Source organism: Molothrus ater, chromosome 3, assembly GCF_012460135.2.
Source record: "Molothrus ater isolate BHLD 08-10-18 breed brown headed cowbird chromosome 3, BPBGC_Mater_1.1, whole genome shotgun sequence".
Classification (NCBI taxonomy): Eukaryota; Metazoa; Chordata; class Aves; order Passeriformes; family Icteridae; genus Molothrus; species Molothrus ater.
This window is the reverse complement of record NC_050480.2, coordinates 91151725-91179325: the sequence shown is the minus strand read 5'-3', so window position 1 is coordinate 91179325 and position 27601 is coordinate 91151725. Positions and strand designations below refer to the sequence as shown.

The 27601-nt window shown below is 37.7% G+C and overlaps 1 protein-coding gene across 2 annotated transcripts in view; it reads right to left on the bottom strand.

The window, feature by feature from the left end:
• The window catches only part of UBE3D (ubiquitin protein ligase E3D), a 79024-nt gene that overhangs the window by 8961 nt on the left and 42462 nt on the right, over positions 1-27601 (bottom strand). The window contains exon 9 of one of the 2 annotated variants that reach the window (XM_036379788.2): positions 23161-23299. The exons of the other annotated variant lie outside the window; for it this stretch is intronic. Within the exon in view, the coding sequence (XP_036235681.2) occupies positions 23161-23299 (139 nt within the window). The remainder of the gene's footprint in view (positions 1-23160; positions 23300-27601) is intronic. 2 annotated transcript variants of the gene reach the window in all.

Genomic DNA, 27601 nt, shown 5'->3' with positions numbered 1-27601 from the left:
TGTAGTAGTCACCACACTCCAAACTTAAAACTAATCATGCAGTCAGAGCAGCACATGTTTCTGCATCAAGTGGTTTTAAACTGCTGCAGAAAAACGTTTGTTTAAGCACATATATTCATGGCAGTTGTGAAACACAGGTTAACCTATAACAAACAAGGCACTGCAAGCTGCTGTGTCAATTAACTGCACGCTAGCTGTATCCTAAAGGTAGAGATGTGAAGAAATTAATGCCTGACAGCCCAAATTTAAACATATGACGCAGTTTCTAAAAACTTCTCAGCCTTGCTGAAAGGTGTGTCATGAGGCTGAATTGGAGGAGGGTGGGTCAGCCACCCCTGCACTCCAGTGGGCCATTCCACACTCACAGGCTGCTGTCACAGCAGGACTTGCTCCTGCATGATTCCCTGAAAGCCATGTCACTCTGAGCCTTGGCTCTGTCTTTGCAGCTCTCATGCCACTAGATTTCTCTGTACTCTTGGGAATGTGTTTCAACTGATCAGAATCAATAATATACGCTGTATCTTCCCCAGAAAGGGAAAGAACTGACACACTGGTGCTGCTGTGGCATTCAGCAGCTGCATTTTTTATAGTATTTCTGCATTGAAGATGAGGATGAAAAAAGCCCTGAACAAGGCACTATGAACAGTCTGCTGTCTTATAAAATAAAGGGCTAAACAGAGAAATATATGGATTTATTTTGTGGACCATGAAGCAAGTGAATTGTACCTAATCCAGAGAGAATAAATAGGGTGAGCTAAGTGGCCACATAACCTCTCTTAAACAGTGAATCTCCTGTCTCAAAATTAAGCTGATAAAGTATGGTGCATGTCAGGTGTGTTTCACAGCACACAATGCACTTACATCTTTGACTGGATGCTGGCTTTCCCAGATGTGGGACGTTCTGGTCATTTGCATGGCTGTTGCTCTCAATTAGATGCTCTTAGGTGGTATTCTCTGCAACAAAATTTATGAAGCATCCTATCTCACCAAAATACCCTTGTACTCTATTTCAATGCTACTATGTCTTAAAGAGAGGAAAATGCTAACATATGTGAAAGAGATGAACTGGTTTCAGGTCTTTATTACACTGTAACACAGCTGGATTCGAAGCTGGAAAATGTGTCTTCTCCTCTCCTTTTAGACATGAAATACTGTAGCACACTCTAAAACAGAAAGGTGACTTTCAAGTGCTGCATCATACAAACCAGAAAAATGAATAATATATTCTTCTATTACCAGCTTCATTTTCCAGCTCAAATGATCCCCTCAACATAAACTAACATTTTCTCTATTACTCCCTCTTATTGAATCATTCCTCACAGTAACTCAAATTGTCTTTCTCCTATTTTTAACCACTACTCCTAATCAATCCTTCTCCTTTAAACACACACAACACACCTTTCATCAGGATTTACCTCCAACCTGCACAATGTCAGATATACTGCAGTAGAAGATAAAGTCTTGCTCACAGTTTCTCCAGGAAAAGATTACTACAGAAATAGTTATTTGTTTCCCAGCTGCAGCAGCAGGTAAAATCTAGAAGTCAGAATCCCCTTCAGGGCCTGGCTGGAGATGCCTTTCCTTGCTTATGTTTCTTGTCTTTTTTCTCCCCTCAACTTCCTTGCCCTTTATTTGAGTAAAACAGCAGGCTAAGCTTATTTCAGGTCTAGAAGAAGCATGGTGGAAAGATAAAGAGGAACTGAACAGGAAACCTAAGAAGAAAGGAGGAGAAAGCAGTATATCTTGCTACGAACTGAAGTGTAGGCAAGCATTTGCACTAAATAAAAGAGATACAATTGCGGTGCATTAACAAAGCTATCATGCAGGCATCAACCAAAGAAATTATTTGGCTCCTTAACTCCCAGTGTAAAAGTAATACAGTTCTCTCCTGGATTCAACACTGGCAAGATGCCAGAGATATTAGATATTAATGTTGTAGGTCAATGCATCTTTGAACTTTAATTTAATGAAAATCGGTCTTTCTCTTTTTGTCCAAATTTAGGTCCCTGTTCAGAGTCTGTTTGAGGCCAATCATAAGACAACCTTCTCATCTCTTACACTGAAATGCCTTAGAAAACCCAATAGACAGGTAAAACTGACACAGGAAATTATAGAGCAGCACCAGAGGTCTCGTGCTCTGCCTTCAAACAGATTGTTAGGAAAAGATTTGTTAAATACTACTGTGGTAAGGTGCTTTACAAACAAAGAGGCCACAAGGAAGCAAGCCAACTACTTTGGTTAATACTCTACTATGCTGATGGCTTGGAGGGTATAATTGCAGTTTAATTTTGCTTTTGTCTCTAAACTGTTACATTTTTTATCTAAAAAGAAAATCTACCAAACCGTGAAAGAAATAGTCTACCCTCTTTGTATCCTGCAATGTTTATAGTTAGTTATGTCATAGAAACCAGTACATAGGTGTAAACTGGGTTTCTACGAGTCTCCCTCAGCAAATGCTACAGGAGCAGAGCACACTGTGATGCCATGCTGAAACCTCTGGGATATCTTGTTACATACTCAATGTTGCCACAGTGTCAGACATGGCCATCTCTTGTGTGCACACCCATTTCTCAACATACCAAACCCAAATGTTACGTGACATATGATTTGAAATACGAGTAAGATGTGAGGAGGGGGCAGAGGGAACAGGACATAAAATGGGTGCATTAGAGAACAGAAATAAATTATATCTTTTATTGAGAGATTGGTTATTTGCCCATATTTACACACAATCTTTATTTTTACATGCAGTCTGAACCATAACTCTAAAGAAAACAGTAGAGGAGATTAAAGGAGAATGTGGCACTGTTATGTAACACTTTAAAACTAGATAGGTTGAACACATCTCTTCATTAGATTATCTTTTGAAAACTTCATGGAAAAAAAGCAAGTTCAGAAAATTAGCTGCTTAAATTCTCTCTTTGCTTCCTGGCAATTAAAACTGGAGTGAGAATAAATACCTCCCTGCATGAGGTATGAGGATTAATTTGTTTGTGTATATAAATGGGTATTTAAGTACCAACTACTATTTTATTTTTAACACTTTATTGGGACTACTGCATTCCTACCAGAGTTCAGCTTTTGGCAAGAGATTAAGACTGAGTTAAAACAGCAACAGGTGTTTGGAAGATGATATGGCTACAATAAAAGCACAAACCAAGAAGATGAAGGAAAAAAATTATATAAGGCATTCATTTGTATCCTGTGAAATAGAGAGACACACAGAAGAAAACAAAACCACAGTAATGAAGGAACATTCCGGAAAATATCTTCTCCTATTATGATTCATTCCCAGGGGAACAGAGTCTGAGCAGGGCTGTCCTTTGGTCCCAGGTCATCTCGTTCCTGTAAAATCTCATGATGCCTATTAAATGGCCAAGCATTCAGTAAACATGGCTTAATACTGGCTGGGTAATAAAACATTTACAAAGCCTCTAAAGGATGTAGGATTTTAAGGCCACTCTCAGTGAGATTTGAGCTCCTAAATTATATCAGGTATTTTTACAGTGTAAAAATTTTTGATTTCTGGTCTCTAAGATCCCTACAGCCGTTACTAGGTCAAACTGATTTTTATTTCTAGGGATTGAGCACATTCTTTTGCCAGCTGCAACCAGAAAAAAAGCTGAAACCACCCATTTTAAGGCTCAAACTCATGAAAACATGTTTTCTTGGTAAAAAGAACCATTACTGACCTTGAAGCTTCATAAGAAAATACAGTATTTACCATTTTCAGAATATTTTTCCTGTAGCATTAAGATAATTGAAGAGAAAAGCTTTCAAGTAGTTTGTTTTTTTGAAAGCAGACTGTGCTCAAACATCAATCCTGCAATTTAAACCTCTTTTCATCAAGGTTTACTATTAATTCATACTAAAGTAAAAGTAAATAAAGTGAAGATTTTTAAAAGCAAAGATCTGTGGGGAAGTAGGTGTTGAAAGATGTATGAGGTTTGTTACTACTATGTTTATTGCCACATTCTTGTGAGAGTAGGACATGGTGTACAAAATAAATAAAATTTAACTATGGAGATACCAGGAAGACTCTCCATGGGCAGCATGAGCTCTCAGCTCTGGGAACTCTCAGCATGATTGAACCTCAAAAGTCAAAAGTTTGACTGAGAACATCATAAGAAATTAAAATGGTTGTCTAAACTATATTCAAGTCCCTTATGTCTTTCATTATGAAAAAGCGTGCCTGTAGAACAAGTGAGAGAAGGAATGTAGTAATGTAATTTCTGCATGCTAGATGTTTATTTTCCTGGTATTATATGATTCTTGCATTTTAAGAAGGTTTAATGCAATTAACTTTGACTTCAGTATATTTAAATTGCATCCTTTCTTAGTATTTCTTGTCAGTAGTCACCCATGAGAGAGAAGTTTATTAAATTAGCAAGAGAGTAAGAAAGATCTTAAAACAAGTTATGACAGAGAATTCTCTTTGAAAACAATACTGAAAAAACAATTTTGACTAGAGACAAACGTCCTCGTCCTCTTGATTCTAATGACTTCCTCAACAATAACATGGTTATTCCAAAGTTGAACTTTGAATCAAAGTGGATCTTTGATTCTGTACACACATTGGAACACCTCTATTGTCCAAGGGAGACAATTATTCATGTGGTGAAGTGCTTATAGGAGTCAAATCTAGACTCATAAATAGCTTCTGGATTCCTGCCTCTGATAGGCACCAGACAATTTTAAATACTTACTCTCTATCAGGACAGATTTGGAAAATTTTGATGAATGCATCAATTAATGACAACTGAAAGTTAATTTGCTTTCCAAAAGGAAGGGCTGTACAAGGAACCAGGGAGATCTTAAGACAGATGTTGACCCATTGATGATCCATAATGTTATCTGCAATAACAGGACTAAATTTGATGAAATACAAGAATTCCATGAAGTCCCAGATATAAACCAGACCAATTACTGTGAGTCTGTGAAGTAAAAACTGCTCACAGAAGCTAGGATAAACATCTGATAGCACAGAATTCAGACCAAAACCCTTTCTGAACCAATCTCTTCATTAGATTCCTATTCCAGCATATCAGAAGAGCAGCAACAGTGGGAAATGCAAGTTAACACTCTAAAGCAGAGGTCAGACTGACCCCACTCACTGGCACAGCAACTTCCACTGCAGGGACAGGACTGACCTTTTGCAACAATGACCTGTTGCATACTGTAGCATCACTGGAAGTTCTGAATCTCAGAAGCCTGATACTGTTCTTCTCAATTAACCATGACTATTCAAAAACAGGAATAAACCCCACATATAGGCATTTAATTATTCAAACACTCATCCCAAGCACAGCCTTTTTTGGAAGAATCTAGGATATGGCTGCAATAAAAGCACAAACCAAGAAGATGAAGGAAAAAAAATATATAAGGCATTCACTTTCACCAAATGAAATATCAAAGATTATACATGGACCCCAGCAGCCTTCACTAATGTATTTCACCAGAAAGTATACATTTCTTTGGTGGAAGGTTAAGCAATAACCAAATGCTCTTGCAAACTTCCTCCCCACTGTGTTGGCACATCTGCATAGTCACTGGATAATGCCAAAGAGGCAGAAGGAAGTGACAAGGTTACATGCACAAGAGCTGGGGGAGATGGAAAGGCTACCTTAGATAGATAGGTTGCTGCTGAATAGAAAATTACCACCCTCAATACCACAGCAAGTGGAGCTGATGTAATCATTAAAATAGTCAAAATAAAGGTATAGGCAGAGTCATGTGAATGGACACTGATGTATTAAAACATCTGCAAATACACTCTGAAAGCAGCGGGTTCCATAGGCAGCTTTTCACCATATTCAGCTTTATACAGAGAAGTCACATGAGGAAGCAGGATACAGAAGGCAGCTTTCCGTATCATCATATCATCTGTTACTTCCTGAAGTTATTTTCATGCCTGATTTATCATGGAAAATACAGGTAAATGATTCCATATGTCTTCTCTGACCTCCAAGTGATCCTGCCTAGAAGCCCCAGACCTTTGCTCTCCCCATAGATCTCTGTTACTTCTGAATTGTGAGGAAGAGTTCACATCCCTAAAGATGTGAAATGTGACAAAAATTAGGCAAACATTCAGGAAAACATTCAGGCATTTACACACATTTAAACACAACCACCAAACCAATCTCCCAAGAAAACCTTCAGAGAACTGGATTTTAAAAGTAGAGTGCAGGTACATCTATTGAACAGTGGACCCGCTCCTCTTCCATTGCTCTTATTTACTCATTTCATTTCTAATAAAAACATATCAGCTCTGAAACTGAGGAATGTGTATGCATCTACTACCACAGCATATGCTTGCACTGTGACAGAATCAAAGGATTAACAAGACAGAAATTCCTGTGAGCATTACCTATCTCCCTTTATAACCATTGCATGGAGCTCATAAACAAACTGTTTCCCCCCATACTCACTTTCTGCAGCCTCCCTTTTTTGTCCACTTTTGCCACACATTGATTGAAATTTGAAATAATCTGTTTGGATCGTGCTTTTAATTTTTCAGCCAAGTGCTATGCACAGCTTTTATCTGTAAAAGTAACAGATTGCCCAAAGACACACACAATGAATGAGTCATGGAAAGAGTAAGGATTTCCTGGCTCTTAATCCAATCCTCAGACAAGGCCTCTCATGTTTCCAATTTTCAGGAGCCAGCAGGTGGGGAGAAGAGAAGACAAAAGAAAAAAAAGATGGGAGGGAGTCTTTCTTAGGTAAGCAAAATAGTCAACCAGAAAAAAATCTGCACAAGCTCTTCTCAGTTCCAGATAACTGATGTACGAGTAATCACAGAATCTGCTGAAGAGCTTATATTTGATTAAAAAAAATGCAATGGATAGAACAGAGGAAATATATCAATCAGCAGAAAAAAGACACCAAAAAATTCTTAAAGCAGAAAGAAAAGAACAAGTTTGCTCAATATCCTGGAAAGAGAAGAGAAAGGAACTTACTTCCTTTCAGGGCAAAGGGATTTGGAAGCTTGCTCCCAAATAGGAGTGTAGGTAGCAGCATTAGCATATGCCCACCACAGAACTGTGAAATAATCTGGGGGTTGTGAACATGGAATTAGGTGACATAAACCAGTTCTCACCTGAATACACTCCAGAAACACTGTGTGTTACTCTGGTCTATTTAACTTAGGAAGCTGATTCCCCTCAAGACCAACTATAATTAGCAAAAGATGAGGAAGATGCAAGAGACAAATACAGAGTTGATGTATCAGCATTCCCAAAATAACTAATATCCATCCTAATAATGCCACCTACTCCAAAACACTATGCAACTGTTTACAAGACCCATTATGTCACAAAAGAACAGGAAAATAATATTTCATCCCCATAAAGTAGGCCACCCATCACATTCTGAAAAGGGATCCAAGCAAAAAAAACAACAGATTATGATACAAGTTGTACTCATTTATCACTGCAAAGCACAGCTCACACATGGGCTTCTTTGACAGCACCCTGGATAACTGGCTGAAATAAAACCCATTTCAAAAATAAAATATCTGTTAAAACACTGGTGCCAGACAAAGACATTAACTGCACACATGTATGGGGTACGTAGGGGTTGCTGGTCTCATTGGGTTGGGATAATGCAATTATTTAGAGACTACCATCAAACCAATATTCACTCCTGACCTATCCATCACTGCAGAGATCTAGAGCAACATCTAACAGGTGCAATCAACCCTACACCTCAGAAATTGAATGGCTTCTTTGGGTCCCCAGTTAAACAGCTGACTGCAACAACAGCCACCACCATGGACAGCAAACCATGTCAGCAGAGGGTGAGAAGCGAGTGAGCCAGGAGGCAGCTCCTTCCAGGTTCTCAGAGACACACAAGGAGTGAGTAGCACAGCATTAGCCTGCACGGTGCCTGAGGCCCTGCTGACAAAAGACACTAAAAGGCTGAGCTACTCAATGTCCTTTTTGCCTCAATCTTTGCTGATCATCAGCCTGCAAGAATCCCAGGCCCCTGAGACCAGCAGGGAAGACTCACCCTTCAAGAAGGAGGACCAGGTAACAGAACATAGTGTACATACATCTGCATCAGGAAAAGTGCTGCTAGCAAGTTGAGGGAACTCATCCTTCACCCAAATCAGCACTGGGAAGGTCACATCTAAACTGGTGAGTCCAGGTCTGGGCTCCCCAGTACAAGAAAGATATGGACTTAATGAAGTGAGGAAAAGGCTAAGAACAGGCTAAGAAGAGACCATGAGGATGACTAAGATATTGGAGTGTCTTTCCTATGAGGAGAGGCTGAGAGCTGGGACTGTTCAGCCTGGACAAGAGAAGGTCCAGGGGGATCATATCAATGTGTAAAAATACCTGATGGGAGGGAGTAAAGATGAGAGAGCCAGACTCTTCCCAGTAGTGCCTACTGACAGGACAAGAGGCAATAAGCACAAATAAAAGAGCATGGAATTCCTTCTGAACACTTTGACTGCAAGAGGGTAGAACACTGGCACAGGCTGCCCAGGGAGGCTGTGGAATCTTCATCCTTGAAGGTATTTAAAACCCAACTGAGCGTGGTCCTGGGTAACCTGCTCTAGTTGTCTGTGCTTTAGCAGGGGGATATCAAGAGATCATGTCCAACCTCAATGACTCTGTGACTCTAAATGTATTTCTGTTGCATGCATTTTTAAGTGACCCAGCTAACTAACAAAGTTTAGTAGTTCTAAGGCATCCTTGAACACAAATGGTTCAAATGTTTTGTAAAACTTACAAACTGGATTTTGTCTACTCTGGTCTTTTTGGGGGGTTTAGTCAGTGCAAATTTCACATTCCCTCTTAATTTTGCTGCCTAAGCTTCTTTTTATAAATGAATCTCCTTCATTCATTTGAAAGATACTTTAGTCAAATATGGACAGAAAATGCTTCTGAATTAAACCTTATCTTGCAGTTTTGGTTGCCTTCTCTTCACCCCTTCTCCTTTGCAACCTCTTTATATCACAATATAGTATGAATCTGTCCTTCAGCTTATGGCTCCATGTAGTACGTATTATTCTCTTCAAGCTTCTTTTCCTCCCCCCTCTTTTTCTTTGTCTGTTTCTCCACTGGATACTTTCCAGTTTCAGAGGAAAATAACAATTAGCTTTTATTAGTATGAGACCATTTCTTGTACTGATAAAAATCTTATTATGCAAAACAAAGCTAGAACAATTTCTTTAACAATGACATTTTCATGTTCATTTTTAACTTCTTTTTAGAAAACATTAATGACCTTCAAGAAGAATCAATTTTCCAGATTCTTTCTTCCAATTCTTTTTCTTATTTTTTTAATCCAATTTTACCATCAAGGATAAATATGTAGGAACAAAGTATACACTGGAGTCATATCTCCCTGGAGGCATCACTTTGGATTATCGAAGTATAATTATTACAGCACATTGGCCTGCTCTAAGACTTCTAAAATACTGTTTAAAACATCTTCCTTAGGGCAAGGCCACTAAAAAAATATGCTGCTGAACCATAATTGCCTGCATTATAAAAAAAATTTAGCATTTCCCCAAGTTCAGTGAATGAAAAATAGCATAAATTAGTAGAAATGTAGAAAGATGATTATCAAGAACACGTTAGAAATGTTCCAAAGCTGAGGATCACAGCATGACCTTAAGGTTTGAAAGAAATAACCTGAAGTTCTTCAAAATTTTACTAGCTTTATAAGATAAACACTAAGAACTACTAAAGATCAACACCAGACACTTAACATTTCTGCATGAAAACCTTTAACAAAACTGTAGTGAGTAGAAAAAATAAAAATGAAAAATTGTTTGCCTCAAACTTCTAAAACAATAATTCTCCTAGACTTCTCACTAAATCCCTTGCTGCTTGACACACAACACGAACAGATATTTTTTATTCACTTTGAACATCTGCCACATCATTTCACTCACTTTGTATCCTGAACTTAAGCATCTTATACAAAATTCTATCGTACTGCATATACAACTAAAAACAACTCTCAAAAGGGACTTTGATCCTCAAAATCTTAAATTGCCTTACTAAGCCAAATTAAATGAGCATGGTTGCTTCCATGTGCAAGAGTTACTTTTATAACGTGACTGACCCTCCCTACCTTTACTGATTTAAAAGAATGAACTGTCCCTTAGCTTGCTTTTTAAAATAGAGGCTTGTAATCTTTAAATCTCAGGGATCTTTCCAAAAACCTAATTTTTTTCACATTACACATTTTTTATGCACAGTCACAGATACATGTCCACTGTGCATTACACAAAGTCCAACTATAGGAAAAAAATGTTTTGCACTTTTCCCTATCTTCTATCTCTGGCTAATCTTCGTTTTCCCAAATAAAAAAAAACCAAATAAAGCCTGTTTAGAAAACAGAAAGACTGAAAAACAGAAGGAAAGAAAAGCACAGACCTTGAACACCAGGAGTAAAATTAAATTAGTTAACTGCTAGAAGCATGAAGCATTAATGAAATAGAAATAGAGAATTTTTCCCTTATGAGGAACATTTATTCAGTGTTAATTAAATTCTTTTATTCAAAATCTATACTTACCCAAGTGTAAAAATATTATATCAATAACTGCAGAGTGTAAGCAAGTACTACATTACAAGCATCTTTTCCCCATCTAGTGGAGTGAGGCCTTTAAATCATTTATACTGATTGAAGTCTTCAAATAAAGGACAAAAAAAACCCAACAGAGAACCCTCTGCATGAACCAGCAGCCACAGCTATTAATTCGCTTGTCTAACAAATAGCTATCGGAGATTAGCTTCAAGCATTTGCTTGCAAAGTTCACATGCAATAGTGTTAATGAGGAACTTTCAGAGTCTGCAATAATTATTTCCCTACAATATATCCAGCTGGCTGGTTTATTCATTTGCAGGCCAGTTCTGCACCACTGAAGCCAAAGAGAGTTTTGATATTAACTTCATAAGGTTCAGGTCCTTGCCTACAATGTTGAGCTATCACCACAAACGCTTCGGGTGAATTTCTGTAATACCACACAAACTAATTAAATGCAAAGCTGCCACCACTGAAGGACCACCACTAGAATTTTTAAGCTTACAAGATGAGGAAAAGGCTCTTAAGTCTTCAATTGGACACCCCAAATGATTGCCTAACTTTAAAAACCACTCAGTATTTGTTCATTTGAATGGTTAAAAACCACTCAGTATTTGTTCATTTGAATGAGAACTCAAGGTAATCCAAAGTCCTGGCAATTTTTATTGGAATGGTGAAAACTGGACTGACAAGTCACTTCTGCATAAACAGAGTAGCATGTAAGATTAAGATAATAACTTTACATGAAATTCTTTTTCTGTGACTTGCATCTTCTTCAAGATGATTACCTTGTTGTAAAAAAATAGTATGGGGTTGTTTTGAGAATCATATTGGAATCATATTGAACATTTAATCATATTAAATATGTCATATTTATTCAGGCATTCAGTTGCTTTGTAAATTATCAGAATGTAGGCTGGGAAAGGAGTATAATCCAACAGTGACACTGCACTTTAGCAAGTATTAGTACTTTAACCAGTATCAGTATTGTTGTAAAAGAGTCCCTCTTGACTTCTTCATTGTTTTGTATTAGGAATGCATGCCCTGCCTTTGCAGGAAAGGCTTACATAAAATGATTAGCTATGAAGTGTCACCAGGGCTTTCTCCAGCTTCTGAGCTACACTTCAAAAATACATAAACACTGTCTCACTTCTGACAGTTCATTTTAACTAAGTTACAGAAGCACAATAATTTCCAGGTGGAATCAGAGCTCTGCTTCATCTAAATCTAGTGTTGTAGATACAACCTTGTTGAGCAGAGTCCTCAGAAGATGATCTAATTACCAGGCAAATGGGAGAATGGTCTCTCCCCAAACTCCTCACACAGGAGTGGCCTAAAAAATCTAGAATAAGATTCAGTAAGTCTAAATCAATCTTAGCATTGAGCAATATAGCTCAGACACATAAAAGCATACAGAACAGAATACAGTTAATTTTACAGACATTATTTAGTCACATTATACATCCTACCTTAAAATAGGAAAAGCAGTCACGTAAAGGAATATATCCTCAGGACAATCATGCAGAATAGACACTTCTGATTAATTTGACTAGTCATTAGCTACTGCTCCACAAAAATACAGCTGAAAATGTATTTCCTTTCTGTGCAAGCAGAGAAGGCAAACTGAAATATGATAGGAAGGCTTCTGTGTGTTCAGCAGACTTTTTTTTTTAAGTTTAGGAAGCACAATTGATTCTACTTTGCTACAAAGAAGGATATAAAGCCCTGTTGTTCCCCCCTCCCACACCTGAAAAGAGGAAAATACAATTAGGTAACAGTAAGCATTAAAAGTTAGTGTCTAAACAGGGAAAAAGTGCAAGAATTAAAGAGCTGTCTGCTCATAAATGGCACGGAAACAAAGCAAATTTGTATCTAATAAAAATGAGAAAGTAACATGGAAACTCATCAGCGCATAAAACTCAAAATGGTTAATAAATTGGGAAACAAGACAGAATTTAACTTCTGTAAATGTAGCAAATGATGAATGAAATAGACTTTGTATGAAAACATGAAATATAAAGTCAGCAGCAAGCTCTCTGGTGAGTTAAGAAAGAAATCTGTTAGCTAGTCATCCCCCATTACACAATAATAGCCTTTTTTTAATTTGGTGGGACATATGAAAATAGCAAATATGTCAAAGACTGAGCATCAACAGCAAGAAAACCTTTTATTTAAAACTGAATTATGCAGTTATCGATAAGAAGCAGAACAAGGGTCAGCAGTACCAGTCACAGGAAGTGAAAACATCTGAACAGTAAAGCATTCAGTCATTTTCAGGATAATATTTAGAAATGCCATGCATTCTGGAAGAACTTGGAAGTGGACTGAGTAGTCAAAACAGTCAGTACAATTAAAATAACATCTTCACTTGTACAGATTTTCAGGCAAGATTCTTTTCCATGCAAGGTGCTTAATACTTTTTTTTCTTCTGTTTTGCATATAAAACTCAAGCTCAGTAAAAGCAACAGAAGAAATATAGCTCCCTGATCTGGTTTCATTTATCTACAGTGCCCTAGCTTGCAAAAACAATGGAGACTAGGAAATGGTGTTTTAAAATAGTCTCTTTCTCTATACACCATGCTTTTATAGTTTACATTAGCTATATAGGAATACGTTTTTTTTTTCTTTAGGAATAATATTTTTTTCTTTCTTTCCTTCCATAAGGCAGAATAACTTCCTATTTTACTTGTCAGGCTTCTGGGAGACAGATGAAGAAACTTTAACCAAAATGCCTGGCAAAAGTCCAAACAGCAATCACATTCTGCCCACCCAACACTCCCTGTGATCTCACTCTGCTACGGCATCTTCAGATTTCTGCAAGTTTTTCTACATATTCTTAAATGGTTGCCACATTTCACCTCAAGGCATGACAGCTTTCTACTGGATGCTAAACAGTCTCCTTATTTTAGTAGGTTGTGTTAATGCTTACACACCCTTTTGCCCTTCTCTTTCCTCCCACGGGAATATTCCAAATCTTATTTTAGCAGCTCTATAAAATGCATTGGCTGAGATACCTCCACACACTCCCATGTGTAAACCAGCTTCCTTCGTATCAAAAGCAGTGGAGCTATTACAAAGAAATATTCACAAAACTGATCTTTTCTATAGATCAAAGCAGCAAACAACTTAGAGAAGGAAATAATAAGGAAATAATCTTGTCCTTGTTTTGGCCAGTCACAATTGTGTTGGTGTGTATGTCAATGAGAACATCACCAGCCTAGTAAAAGGGTAGTTGGTCTATCTCATCTCTTACACTTCAGGTTTCTCCCTACCCCTGTACAAACAGTGTTCTGTCCTGTTCCCCATGCCATGCCCATTCTAGCTTTTCTAAATCCAAACAGAGTTTTTTTCTTTAAGAAGCAGAAGCTTTCAAGCAGGACCATTTGTCATCAGCCACCACCCCCAGAACAGACCTATGATTTAAGCACAAACATTTAGAGCGCACTACTCTCTACTGACATTGCAACAGAATGATGGACTTCTCCTTCTGAGGGAAGGCAAATTGTATGTTTCTCACTGGAGGCATTACTGACTTCTTCACCAAAAGATCCATTCCAGACTCATTTTCAACTGACAATAAAAAGAGGAGAACTTAACAGCCCTCTTCCTTTTTGTCCACCATGTACTTTATCATAGTCAAGTCATCGATTCAATTATTATGCTCTGGGTTTACAGCCTTCTGTTTATTTGTCCATTTGTCTCCTTGAAGACATTATTACTGTTTCCAGCTCTTGAACGTGTAACACTCCTGAGCTGCTCTAAGTGCCTTGGCAAGCTGACCTGTCTGTTAATAAAATGCTAGGATTTATTGACAACCTCCCTCAGGATTCCTCAAAATCTTTTAATTTGTGATAACATCATATCTACTCCAGCCTATAGCTGAAATCTAAGAGAGTTGTATCCATCCGTTTTTAAAGCACTTTTAAACCTACTAAGAATCATCCTTATAAATACATCTTTTATTCTACAGAGCTCTCTGGACTCCTCAAGAAGCTTCAAAGATTCTATCCACACTCTTAATGGAAATGAACAATGTTGTAGCTTTCCCTAACAACACACATTCACAAAACACACAGCATAACAACATGAACTCCTAAGGAAAATCTCCTTTATAGAACCATTGTTATCCAATGACTCAGTATTATTTTTAAAGCAAAAGAGCTCTTTGTAGCTGATAATGTGATTTCTGTGCATTTTTAGCTACAATATTGACACTTGCACCTCACATAAATCAAGCTATTAATTGCAATCTGGGTAGAGCTAAGATTATATCAGAGATGCCAAGGTTTTGGAGGCAAGCAGCCTTATACAAACCACGTTGAACATGTATTGCAGTATTTGGTTGCACACAGGTCTAAATATATCTTTTCAGCAGAGCTTGTTTCTCAGTCATAAACAGCCTCAATTAATAAATAGGAATGGATGGTCTAGTAGTATATCAGACCTCCCATAAGACTTCTTTATGTATATATTCAGGTACATAAAACATGGGTATTTGTCTTTTCCACAGTGTGGTGCCTATTGATAAAGACAAACTCTCAATTTCTGCTTAATTGTGCATTACCTACACAACTACTCAATCATTAGGACATAACAACTACACTTTTAGATTTCAGACTTGGAAAAATCAGAATGTTCACAGTAGATGAAAACTGGAAAAATTAGTTCTGCCTTCACCCCTTTCAAGCAGTTTATTCACAGGCTATACCAGACCATCTAAACAGGATCCCTGCAATTAATAGTACATTCACATCTAAATGGTAAATGCCTGTATTGGTTTTGCATAGCAAGGTTTTGGTAGCTGGAGGCTTCAGGGGTGGCTTCTGTGAGAAGCTGCCAGAACTTCCCCATGTCTGACACAGCCAATGCAAGCTGGCTCCAGGATGGACCCACAGCTGGTCAAGGCCGAGCCCATCAGTGATGGTGGCTGTGCCTCTGGGATAACAGCCTTGAGAAGGGGGAAAAATCCTGCTCAACAATCTGGGAGAGAGGAGTGAGCCTATGTGGGAGGAACAGTCTTCAGACACCAAGGTCAGTGAAGGAGGAGGAGAGGAGGTGTTCCAGGTACCGGAGCAGAGGTTCCCCTGCAGCCTGTGGAGGAACCTGTGCCAGAGCAGGTGGATGCTTTCAGGATACAGTGACCCTGTGGGAAGCCTGTGCTGGAGCAGGCTCCTGGAAGGACTTGTGAATAGAGAAGCCCACACTGGAGCAGGTTTCCTGGCAGGGCTTGTCACCTCATGGAAGGGATCCATACTGGAGCAGGGGAAATGTGTGTGAGTCCTCCGCCTGAGAAGGAAGGAGCAGCAGAGACAATGTGTGATGAAGTCACCATGGCCCACACTCTCGACATCCTTGCACTGCTAGGAGGGGCTGTCAAAGAATTGAGAATATATTCAACCTGAAAAGGGAGGACTTGGGGGTAAACATTTTCAAGATTTTGTTTTACTTCTCTGTATTTATCCTACTCTGATTTGATTGTTAGTAAATTCAATTAATTTCCCCAAGTCAAATCTGTTTTGGCCATGACAGTAGCTGGTGAGTGATTTCCTCCCATCCTTTCATTCACCCAGGAGCTGTTCATTGCAGTTTCCTGTCCAGCTAAGGAGAGGAGTGATAAAGCAGCTTTGGTGGGCAACCAGGGTCAAACTCCCATGATGACATATCTGAGCATCTTTTCTAAGAAAACTGCTTTGAACTGTATTACTACATGTTTATGCAACAGGTGGTTTTTGCTATATTCTAGGCAAAGGGAACTGCAGAAATTAATTTCTTTCAAAAGATCTTCCCTCTCAAGCAGCAGGAAACCATACTTCCAGAGCAGGCACTTGCCTGCATCTACATGTTCACTGCTTCTTACTTGGAGCACATGGGTTTTTTTGTAATTTAATCTCCTTCTGTTTATGATAAGTGCAGGTTCACTCTCTCTTAATTTCCTCTTTACTGGAGAACTGCCTTGGAAGAAAAGAACAATTTACCCTTTCCGAGAAACTGATTACAAATTTTGAATCTTGGTTTAGAGCCACTGCTGTCAAGGTTCTGATTTTCCACCACTGAGCACTGAAAGAATCACAAAATCTTGTGCTTCCACAAGTAAGCCTGGCTTGCATTTTTCCTATTCATAGCTTCAGTTTAGGTTTGCACATGATTGATTTCATTCTGTTTCAGACCAATATAAATGGGCAGCTCCTTCCCATTAGAGGAAATGTAGCCACACCACATATTAGATAGGGGAAATAATACCTTCCCATTAGCATGACCAAAGCAGCTACAGATATCACAAAACCATAGCCTAGAAATGTGAGCCTGTGCTGCAGATATGGATGAGACATATAGGGACACATAAGGACACATGGACATTTTTCAATAAGGTCCTGCATATACAGAACTGAACAGTTCTTAGCCAGGAGACATTATGCTTTAATAAACTGCATGCAGAATAGTATGAAACATTTTTGGTACAGTTTCAACAAGAAGGTAAAAATACTAATTATAGTTCAACTAAAAAATTGGTCCCTTTGAGATTGAGGTTAACAACAAACAAAAGGGATAGTCTCAACACATACACCTGAATGCTCCAGAGATACTTTTAAAAGACAGCTTACAGTGAGCACCAAGTAAGATAACCTGAGTGACATTATATAAATCAACTTAATATGGAATCATCAAGCAGCAGACAAAATAATAATTTCTTAATTGAACATAGAAATTTCTATAATTCTGCAAAGAAGTATTCAGACTTGTCATTGAAACACTAACTTGCTTAATATCATTTGCTCTTGGCAGGATTTATTCATAATTTTGTATTTTATTTTGTTCATAGAATTTAAGAATTTTTTCCCTAATTATTCTGCAGTGTTTCAATAGATTTAGTATGGCTCTTATTAAATGCAAAAAACATGAAAAAACTCCTAAATATATACATTATAAGTTCTTTTATTTAAAAGTTGCTGAAATATTTGTATGCATGTTTTACAAAACTACGTCTGCTTTCAAATATAAGAATTAGGTACTTCTTTCCTGTTTAAAATAAATAATTTGAAATTAAACTTAAAAACTTACACATAATAATCACAAATAAAACAGAAAAAAGTCCATTCTGTGTCATCCTGGAAACCTATCTGAGTTAGTCAAAACTACAAAAAGCATATAGCAGGCACTTTTATAGTAACCTGCAAAAATCAAAACATCATTATTTTGGGTAAAATCTGAGTAGCCAAAAGAGACTGGCATTAAATATTCAGTGTTTGTTCAGCGTAGTTTACATTATATAGAGTTGGTCTGCTAAGGAAAACAAACATGACTGTATTTAAACAGATTACAATGTATTTGCAGTGGTTGCTTCATAATATTGTCAGTGTTAATGCAAAAGTTTCAGAGACATAGGCAAGCTTGAGAGAAATATTTTTTAAAAATTTGTACTGTGACTAGGAACTCATCATTTGCCTGTGAAATACTATACAATATACATATTCAGGCCTCTACTTCATTTTGTGGGAGATTTGCACTAAGCAAGTAATAGCCTGTGATTTTAAAAAAATGTTTAAACTGATAATAAGACATTTTACTGCATAAATTCACTTATTTACTATTCCTTTCTGGCATAGTTTAATAAAAGACACAATATTTTGAAAGCCATTTCTTCACTCCTAACATTTTCTTTTATTGTATTTTTATCCTTTTTTGCTGCTGTTTGACAGTGCTCCAAAGGAGTGGAATCCAGCTTAAAAGAATACGTGCATCTTCTCTAGCTCCAAATGCCCAGAACAAATGGAAAAGCTGAACGGATTTTTGTAAATTTTACTCAGCTGTTAGCTTCAAAAAGGATTGTCAAAAGACACAGGTGCATCTGTTATCTTCAGCTAACTTCTTGCAATAAATAATTTTGAAATTGCTTTTCATATATATAGTGACATATAAAACATAAAAGTATCGATATTTAAAACCACCAAATATCAAGGGACACTTTAGTTAGGACCAAGCATAGACCTGAGAGACAGCAGTAATTTTATATTTTGTTTTCCATGACCCTTTTGATACTCATACACTAGAGCTACTAAACTATAATGAATACTGTATTTATTCATTCTTATCTTTTCTGAGCAACTGATATTCTGTATTTCTAAACAATCTTGCCATTAGCAAGTTTTCTGCACTGTATTAAGAGACTAAATGACAGAGAATTAACAGGCTGTTCTATGAGAAACCTTGGGTTTTCCTTCATTTTTGAAAGCAAAGTAAATGCAAATGAGTTTTTCCTTCAGAGATGCCACTAGGGATTCTTACTGCAATGGTAGAATAAGCAGTTTTTTGGTTTTTCTTAAACAGTGGCTTCACTTCTCTTAACCAAAGCAGACACTGTGCTGAAAGCTGGATGCAGCTCCAAACACTATCAAGAGCTATTTGAAACAAAATTTTTAAGCAGCTCAGCAGTTCTTAATCACAATCTTCCTTCAATTTCAGGCAACCATAAAAGTAAAAATAAAACCATGATCTGTTTAACTCTGAAAACTGTTGTTTACAGTCTGTGGCCTTATGAATAGTGCCTTGATAGGGCAAGTAAAATGTCTGGTTTCTCACAACAAGAGCAGTAAGAGAAAATGTGCTCAACAGCCCCATATATCATCATAAGAATTCAATATCCAGGACATTTTCTGTTCACTGTGCTTGAGTTCAGAGAAAGACGAGATAAGGTTAGAAAAACACAGCAGAGATTACTTGTCACTTTAAAGCATCTCCCTGTGTTAACTGTTCTGTGCTGTAGGCTCTGAAATACCAACACAGCCTCTGAGACTGTGCTCAGAAGCAGCAGCTAAGCAGGGCTGTGATAAAGTGCATGATAACTCAAGTGGGTGCTAGCTACAAGTGTTTGCAAGTATTAAGAATAATACTCAAAGTAAAGCCCAACCATTCCTAAAGCAAAGGGCTGACAGCTCAGGTGGGTGGATAGCCATACAGATTGAGTGTGTAATAAGGTAACACAGCTTTCCGTGCAGAGTAATGGAGCTGAAGAGAAAGCGGCAAAACAGCGCTCAGAGCAAAAGCAAACGAAAAAAATGAATCTTTTCTAGCAGCAAACTCCTCTCTCCTTTCTTACTGCTTTTCTCATTGCTCCAGGGTAAGTATCAAGTGCCTCAGTCAATCCTATTACCTTGATCTGAGACATCCTTAGTATGGGTGAGGGATTACAAGCCTGGGAAGGTACAAGTCAGGGCTGAAAAACCATCTTCTCCAGTAAACCCAGGAGCTGCCATCAACCAGCAAGAAACAGTCCTTCAGAGTTTACAGGCTCAAGCTTCCTAAGATTTAACTCTCTACAGCCCACCAGAAAAATGTCACTGCAATTGTTCAGGTGAAATGAGAGATGAGCCAAAGACAACCTAGTATCTAGGCTCAACAGTCGGGGAAACTCATAAGCTGGCTCTAGTGAGCACCTTAAACTCAGCAGAGCTATGTAGCACAGTCTGCTGCTGCACTTCTCTCCCAGGCTCCTCTAGCAACATAAATCACACTGAAAGATCTTTACAGGGTCAAAACTGAATTGAAAAGTGATTTCAAATATTATGTTACTAAGCAGTAGCACACCAATGGAAAATAAAATGTAATTTATGTCTCAGCACTGATACAGAGTCTACTAAGCTAGTCCCAGAGAGTACTTCCAGAGCACAAGGCAGAACAGAGTTTATTACAGATTATTAGCAACTAAGCAGATTTCCTTTGTGTGCTTTTTACAGCCTAAGCATCACCCAATGCAGATGCATACCAACTAAAATTTTGGCTTGTCAACACTGCAGTACTGTAATATAATTGGGAGAGGGGGTAAATACATTCTCAAAAAACATGAGTGTCAATGAGATAATTTTTGGTTACCTAATTAAAAAACCTGGATTTTTAAAAGCTCCTGCAACAGGGTATTGGGAGTTAAACTCTAACTTTTAGATCATTACATTAGAGCTGCCTGTTAGATACATTTCCAAATACTGTATGAAAACATAAAGAAAAGCACCAGTAGAAAGCAGTGGTCCATTTAACTCCTCACCATGTGTCCAACTGTGGAAACACATATAAAAGAAAGGAGAAAACTCTGGCACTTTCTGGGGTTGTTTTTCCCTTCTAATTCCTCCTGCATTCAGTTGCAGGACCCTGGCCCCTGCTGAACAAGACAGCCACTGTTCCACTGTGTAGATAACAGGGAACTCTGCAATTATTTTCAGTTCAAATACAAGTTTCATTGTAATATAGAATTAAAATGTTTTACATTTTTCTAGACAACTGCCAGATTAAGGTCTACCACAAAATAACGCATAGCTAGTTTTGTCATTTTGCCATTATTCCATTAAGATACATGAAATATCAGTTTTCAATTAGTGCCCTTTTATTATTCCCTTTTTGGCTCACAATCTTCACTATTTTGGATGCAGCATGATCTTATGCCCAGGCAACAGCACAATTTAGTTTCATTATTCAAGCTCTCTTCAGATCTTGCCAGCTTTTTCCAAGAAAAATACAAAAAACTAGGATCTGTAATTCTAGTATTCGCTGAACACGAAGAAGCAAGCCAGAAAAAAATCCCCAAAATTATAAGGCTGGCAAACCATTATAAAGCATCAGGGAAAAGCCTGGGCAAACTTTGTTTCTGCTTCATGGATTCACTGACTGAGATCCAAACAAGGTTTATAAAGATAAAAATAAATAAAACAATATTTTACTGGACAGTGTTTGCCCTCTAGGGCAAACATTTGGTGATATTGACTGTCTGCCAAGGAGAGTGACAGTTGGAGTCACAGAATTTTATCAAAAAAGCCATTTTCCTTTCCTCCCACTTGGCAAAATAGAACATTATCTTAGCAGAGCAGGTTTCTAACTTGGGCTTTTCAAAAACTGCAAAGTGCGTTGCTGTCAAAGACAGGACATGATCACATTGCCAACTTTGGCACACAGGCAGGAAAACCACGATCTGTGCAGGCCAGTAAATGAACTCAGCCCAGTACTGTTTGCTTTCATCTGTTCCACAGAAATCTGGGGTTGAAAGGCCATGGGCAGGGGGTCTCCAGGGGATGCATGATGTCCCACCCCATGGCTGACATAACCCTATGCTTCCAGAACCATGCGCCCCTATTGGGCAATGGTTCCTTTACAGAGGTAGCCTCACAAAGCTAAAATTACCCAGGAGCAACTGAGCACAATCATCCAGAGTCAGCCAAGGAAAAAAAGAAAAGTTTGATGTTTTGTGTACTCTGAGGTAAAAACACCAGCTGACAGACATCTATCACTTCCTGTCTCTACCCCATACACAAATCAAAGGGAATCCCAAATACACAACATGGGACTGAGTATGCACAGAAACAATACAGGACACACAGCCTCGGCATACAGGAAGAGACTCCCATTTAACCTGTCAGGGGTAAAGCAGGGGAGACTTTACCACAGACTGCTGGTAATGTAAGAACAGGAATACATCCTCTTGGATTAGACAACAAAAATGTTCACTTCTTAATAGGAAACATGGACTACTCAGCTGCATGGATTACTACTGCTGGCCAATCCTTGAGATTTATAATTATTGCAATCTATTGGCATGCAGGAAATTCTTCCATTTTATGGCCCCTAAATGTACAACCCAGTAACAATTCTGACTTTGTGTATTAAAATAACATTGAAGCAATCAGTGGCTGTTGCTGTACCCAAGTGATCACCATGTACAGATTCTCTATTTCCAAGCACACAAGATGCAAAGTGAGAAACAATGCATGTACCTATTTCCTAAAACTGGAGTTTTCAGCAGCTGTACATCAGTGTAACTCTCTTAAAGTCAATGACTTGATTTTGTTTTACAACCATTTTTTTTGCTTCAAAATCTACAAAAAGACTACTTTTCAGTAAACATAGCACAGGAATACTAATTAGAGGTGCCTTAAGTACAAACAGGAAATACAGACAAATAGAGGCTACCTGATTTCATGTTACAAACTGCTAAGAACATTCAGTCCCACTAAGATGATGACTCTTTCATAGCTGCCAGAACAAACACAGACTCAGCATACTTCCTGCTCAACAGCTGGTTACTAAAGATTTGCATCAATACTCAACCTACAGACTATGTAACTAACTACAGGGGAAGACAGAAGCATCATAAAAAGGCTGAGTTGCTATGTCATATTATCATGAATTCAGTTGTCTCTGCTGCATTTGTAAAAATCATACTCTCCAACCACATTACAAAAGAAATAAAAACCACAATTTAACATGCCTGCAACAATGTTTCCTTTGGAAAATTTCTGTGACTGCTGAGAACTTCCAAAGTAACACACAGAAGAATGTTTTCATGACTGGAAATCTTTATTTTGTTGCTGAGGATTTTTTTAAGCCTGAAAGATTTTTTTATAATTATTCTAGCTACTGTAGCCTAAATTTGATGAAATTTCTTTAAATTTCATTACTTTAAACTGTAACGAATTGATTAAAAATCCAGTGGAATTTTCCACCTTGTTCTACATTTTAATATAACGGAGAGTCATACAACTGCAGAAGACACACCTTCTGAAAGGGTTTATGGCCCCCAGGTACCTCTCTTTTTCCAAAAGTAACACATTTCTACTGAAATAGAAGCTGTTCCCTACCTGAAAAGAGTTCATGCATCGAAGTGAAGGTGGCAGAGATGCGGTACTCAGACCCAGTATCAACAATAATTCCAAACATGTTTCTGATGGAAACTTTAAAGGATGAACTCCCATATCATCTTCCCATGCATCAGCAAGCCTGTAAGGTTAAAAAAAAGCTTCTTCATTTTCTTAAAATACATCTAAACCATGAGTTTCAATTAAGTATTAAAATGTGTCATATCACTGTGATAAATTTCTCTTCATGTTTTCCCTGTAAAAGTCAAAGATCAGTGTGTTTTACCAGAAAAACACGGTTTATTTAGATAAAGTGCCTTACCCATACCACCAGTATCTTTCAAAAATATACATAATGTGAAAGGAAAACTTAGCCTATTTTAGAAAAATTAACTTGTGTTTCTAATTCAGTTTCATTACTTCTGAACAAAATTTCATCTGTGACTTGTAATTTCCCATTATACAATGAGTTTACACATAGAGTATTCTTTGCAGTACTTTAATATGTATATTAATATATAATTATATAATGCTTCCACTTTTTATTTTGTTTCTAGAAAGATTCCATTCAATTTTGAAGACAGGAGGTCAGGCATGATTTTCAACTTACTAACAGTCTATACAAAGCAAAAATCAATCCCAGTTCACCTTATACAGATTTTTTTATTTGGATGTAGTAAAAGAGTTAAGATTTCTAGAGCCACTCATAAAAACAACATTTCAGAAGCATATTCCTGTAAACTGTTCCCACTATCACATGGTAAAGAACAAGATTAGTTCAAAAAGATTTACTCAAAACACAAGATCATTCTGCTTCCTATAGTGCAGGCTTATTTCTTCCATAATACACAAACTGACAGACTGATCAGTCATCCAGTTACTTTAATAACTTTGGGTAGGTAATATCAGATACTTGTGGGTAAGATGAATGCCATTTATTCTCAGCATACCTGAGTGCATTGCTTTAGAAGACAATGCTTGCTACCCTTCCCTGTCCAAGACTTCAAAATTTCAATAAACAATCTTAGCATCGGCTTTCACTTTTAAATTCCTCCAGCTCTTCTGACTGAACCACTGCCTGTGAACATAACAGCTTATTTTAATGTACTTTCTAGAAATAGCTGCATTTTTTTAGACACTTGGGGCCCCAGCATTCAGCATGGTGAAAACTGAGCAAATACTCTCTTCACAGTATCTGTGTCATCCTGAATGGTTCTCATTCTCTCAGGCCTCCCAAACCAAATGACTCACTGTAAAGTCTTGCTTCTTACACACAGGCTTGCATACATACACTTTTTATACACAGCACCTTCTTAGTTCTTCTAGAAGATGTCCTACTTAGTGTAATTTACACATCTTTCTTCAAAGAGTGGGTGTACTTTCACTTTCTTACCTCCATTTGACTGAAATCAGCCACTTAAATTTCAACTCTTTGCTTTTTTTTCTAATATTTACATATTTTTCTCTTTCCTAATTTATCTATGCATATATAAGAATTCAACTCTGCTTTGATACACAGAAGCAAGACCTATAATGCAAAGAATGCCAGAGGGGCTTTCATCTCTCTAAAAGAAGTGTTTTCTCTCTTTTTTTCTTTGTCCCCACAATAAAAGACAAAGAGAATCATATCACATCTAGATTACCAGATATATAATTTCTTTTCTCAAACCTCACCAGAATGAGTCATCTTGACAAAAGAAGATCTAAGTTTTACATGGTAAGGAGAAGGAGGAAGGCACCCCCTGGCTCTTCTAATGGCAGTGCATTACTTAAGATTTCCAACTTATCTGAGACCATACCAAAGGACAGAGGGCAAAACCTCCCACACATTAACAACCTTTATAATATGTACTATCTCACTGGAAATTTATACTGTGACACATGGATCTGGAAAAGTTGCTAAAGCTACTACAAAAAACCCCAACTGACCAGTAGGACAGGAAGGTGAGATATTTAGAAGAGACTCTGGAGTATTCTCATTATTGGAAGGTACAAACCTCCAGTTAAGTCACAAATACTACGTCAGTGTTGAATGGAAACAGGATTCTTTTATAAGACTACAGACTGCACAAGTGGCCAAGCCCAGAAAAGGCAGCCCTGAGTGGTTCAGAGTTCCAGGTTGGATGGGGCTCTGAGCAACTTGATCTACTGGAAGGTGACCCTCCCCACAGCAAGGGGACAGCAACTAGAAGATCCATAAGGTCCCTTCTAACCCAAACCATTCTGTGTTTCTATTAATGTTCTAGAAGGAACACTTAAAGCTAGATGATGAGCCCTAAGTACTCAGGAACCAAGGAGTCTTGTTAACTGTAATCTAGAATGGAGCTTTACATTTCCTTATCCCTTGGTAATTTCATTTCCATACATAATTAGAAACTTAACTTTGTATGCTCCTTACTCATTCTTTTCTCTACATGTTCTACAGTCTGGTGATGCAGGAAAATTTAGGTGAAGCTAGCAAAATAGGGGCTCTCTTTTTCAGAAATCAGCAAGTCTAAACAAAGCACTGTGCAGGCACCTTCAAACACACCTAGAGAGTTTGGAGACTGGAGGCGGTATGCTAAGGTTCTGGGTCTTGGGAAGGTGTTCCAAACATCAACACCCTTTCTTCAAAGAAACTTTTCAGAACTCCAAGCAATATTCAAACATCACAACTTACATCAGTATCCTGATTCTATTCTTGTGTTTTGATACAAGGATTTTTTGGAGATGCCTCCTCATTTTAAAGTCTAACTACTACAGCCCTGACACCAAACTGGGGATTTTTCTTTTGTGGCTGTTGGATTATCTGAGGGAAAGAAGGTTTGCATAAAGACATTTAGCCTAATTATATTGGAATTCTTGTTTATTAATTGCTCAGTTATTAATATTTCCTGAAATTATTCCAGTGCATTCCCTTATTACAAACAAAACATATCCCAGCATTTACTGCTCCAGGAGCACACATGTTAGGAATTAGTTCTTGTGACTTGCCCTTTCACGGCATTTAACACAAATGGCTGTGGAAAAATCACTGCTTTATTAGATTTCTCTTTGCTCTTCTCTATCCCTGTTGCTGTTAGAAGCACTTTTCCATAATCTCTATTGTAGAGGAAAGAGATAAGCATCTATGCATAAAACAAAAGCAAAACAAACAGCAAAGAATCCACTGTTTTTCACCTTAGTTTCATGGTCTTTCCATATAAGGGGAGTTGTCTCACTTCCAGTACAGAAGAGAAGACTTTGCTTTTTACTGGAAGAGGTAGATGGGCTGATAATGCTCCTCAGGAGAGTGAGCATCCACAGAGGACAGCTCAGCTGATCACTCCCAGCACAATCCCCAGACATCACAGCACAGCTTCTATGCTGGCTGAAAGGAATAAGGGGGGAGATAAGACATAAGCTTGAGGAAAGTGAGGTTGACAACAGAAATAATGCTGTACTTTCTTCAGCAAATATTCAACTTTTCTACACCACAAAGAAATCTTGAGATTCTGGACTTCACAGTCTGACACAAAAACCATGATTCTCAGTGCCAAACAAAATTTATAAATTCTAAACAAATTCCCTAAGTCATTGTGGGGTACAAGGCTGCACCTATTTTGGACCAATTTTGTGACAAGTAAAATCACACCACTACCGATTGGCCTTGCCAGTATTTGAGGGAAATGTATAATTTCAGCTTTAGATACCAGGCTTTAAAAGAGTAAGATGTAGGAAAACATACTCAGGAAAATTTTACAAACTCAGATCATGCTCTGAGTCAAGAAAAGACCATGCCAGAGTGCTTTTTTTTTCACAGTTAAATCCACCTCTGCAAATCACCATTATCATCCAGTTTTGTCTGTCAGTGATCTTACCAACAGGAAAACACAAATAATTCTAAGCATTTCATCTGCCACTCCATTCTTTCTGTTAGCATTCAGAAACATATAATCACAAGAATGATTATATGTAGGTGCTTTTATTGAAGAGCTCTGGATGTCAGGGGTTACCAACCCAAATCTGACTCTGACATGCATTCAGGATGAACATGTTTTTATATTCTATCGTTATATAACTTTCATGTTAATTATTAAACTTATATTGTTCTATTGTATACATAGATTTCAGCCAAGCATGGCTTCTCGTGGCCCCCCCCTTAAATTTCTAACATAGTTTCTCATGATTCTTCTTATGATTATACAATAATTTTATTTAATTACTAAACAATCATCACATCTAACAATTACATCATATATATACTGCTTACGCAGGTGCAATGATCTGGCAAAACACAAAGCCTAACATTTTCAGAGTCTATCTTTAACATTTTCCAGGGCCCCACTATCATTTCCACTTTCTCTTTTCTTTATCCCACTCTTCCCCAAAACTTGTATTAATCCTTTTAGCTTATTTCAACCAAATTTTCTTAAGAAAGATCTCAAAAAAATTAGATTTGGGGAAGTTTCATGTTTTCCTGATT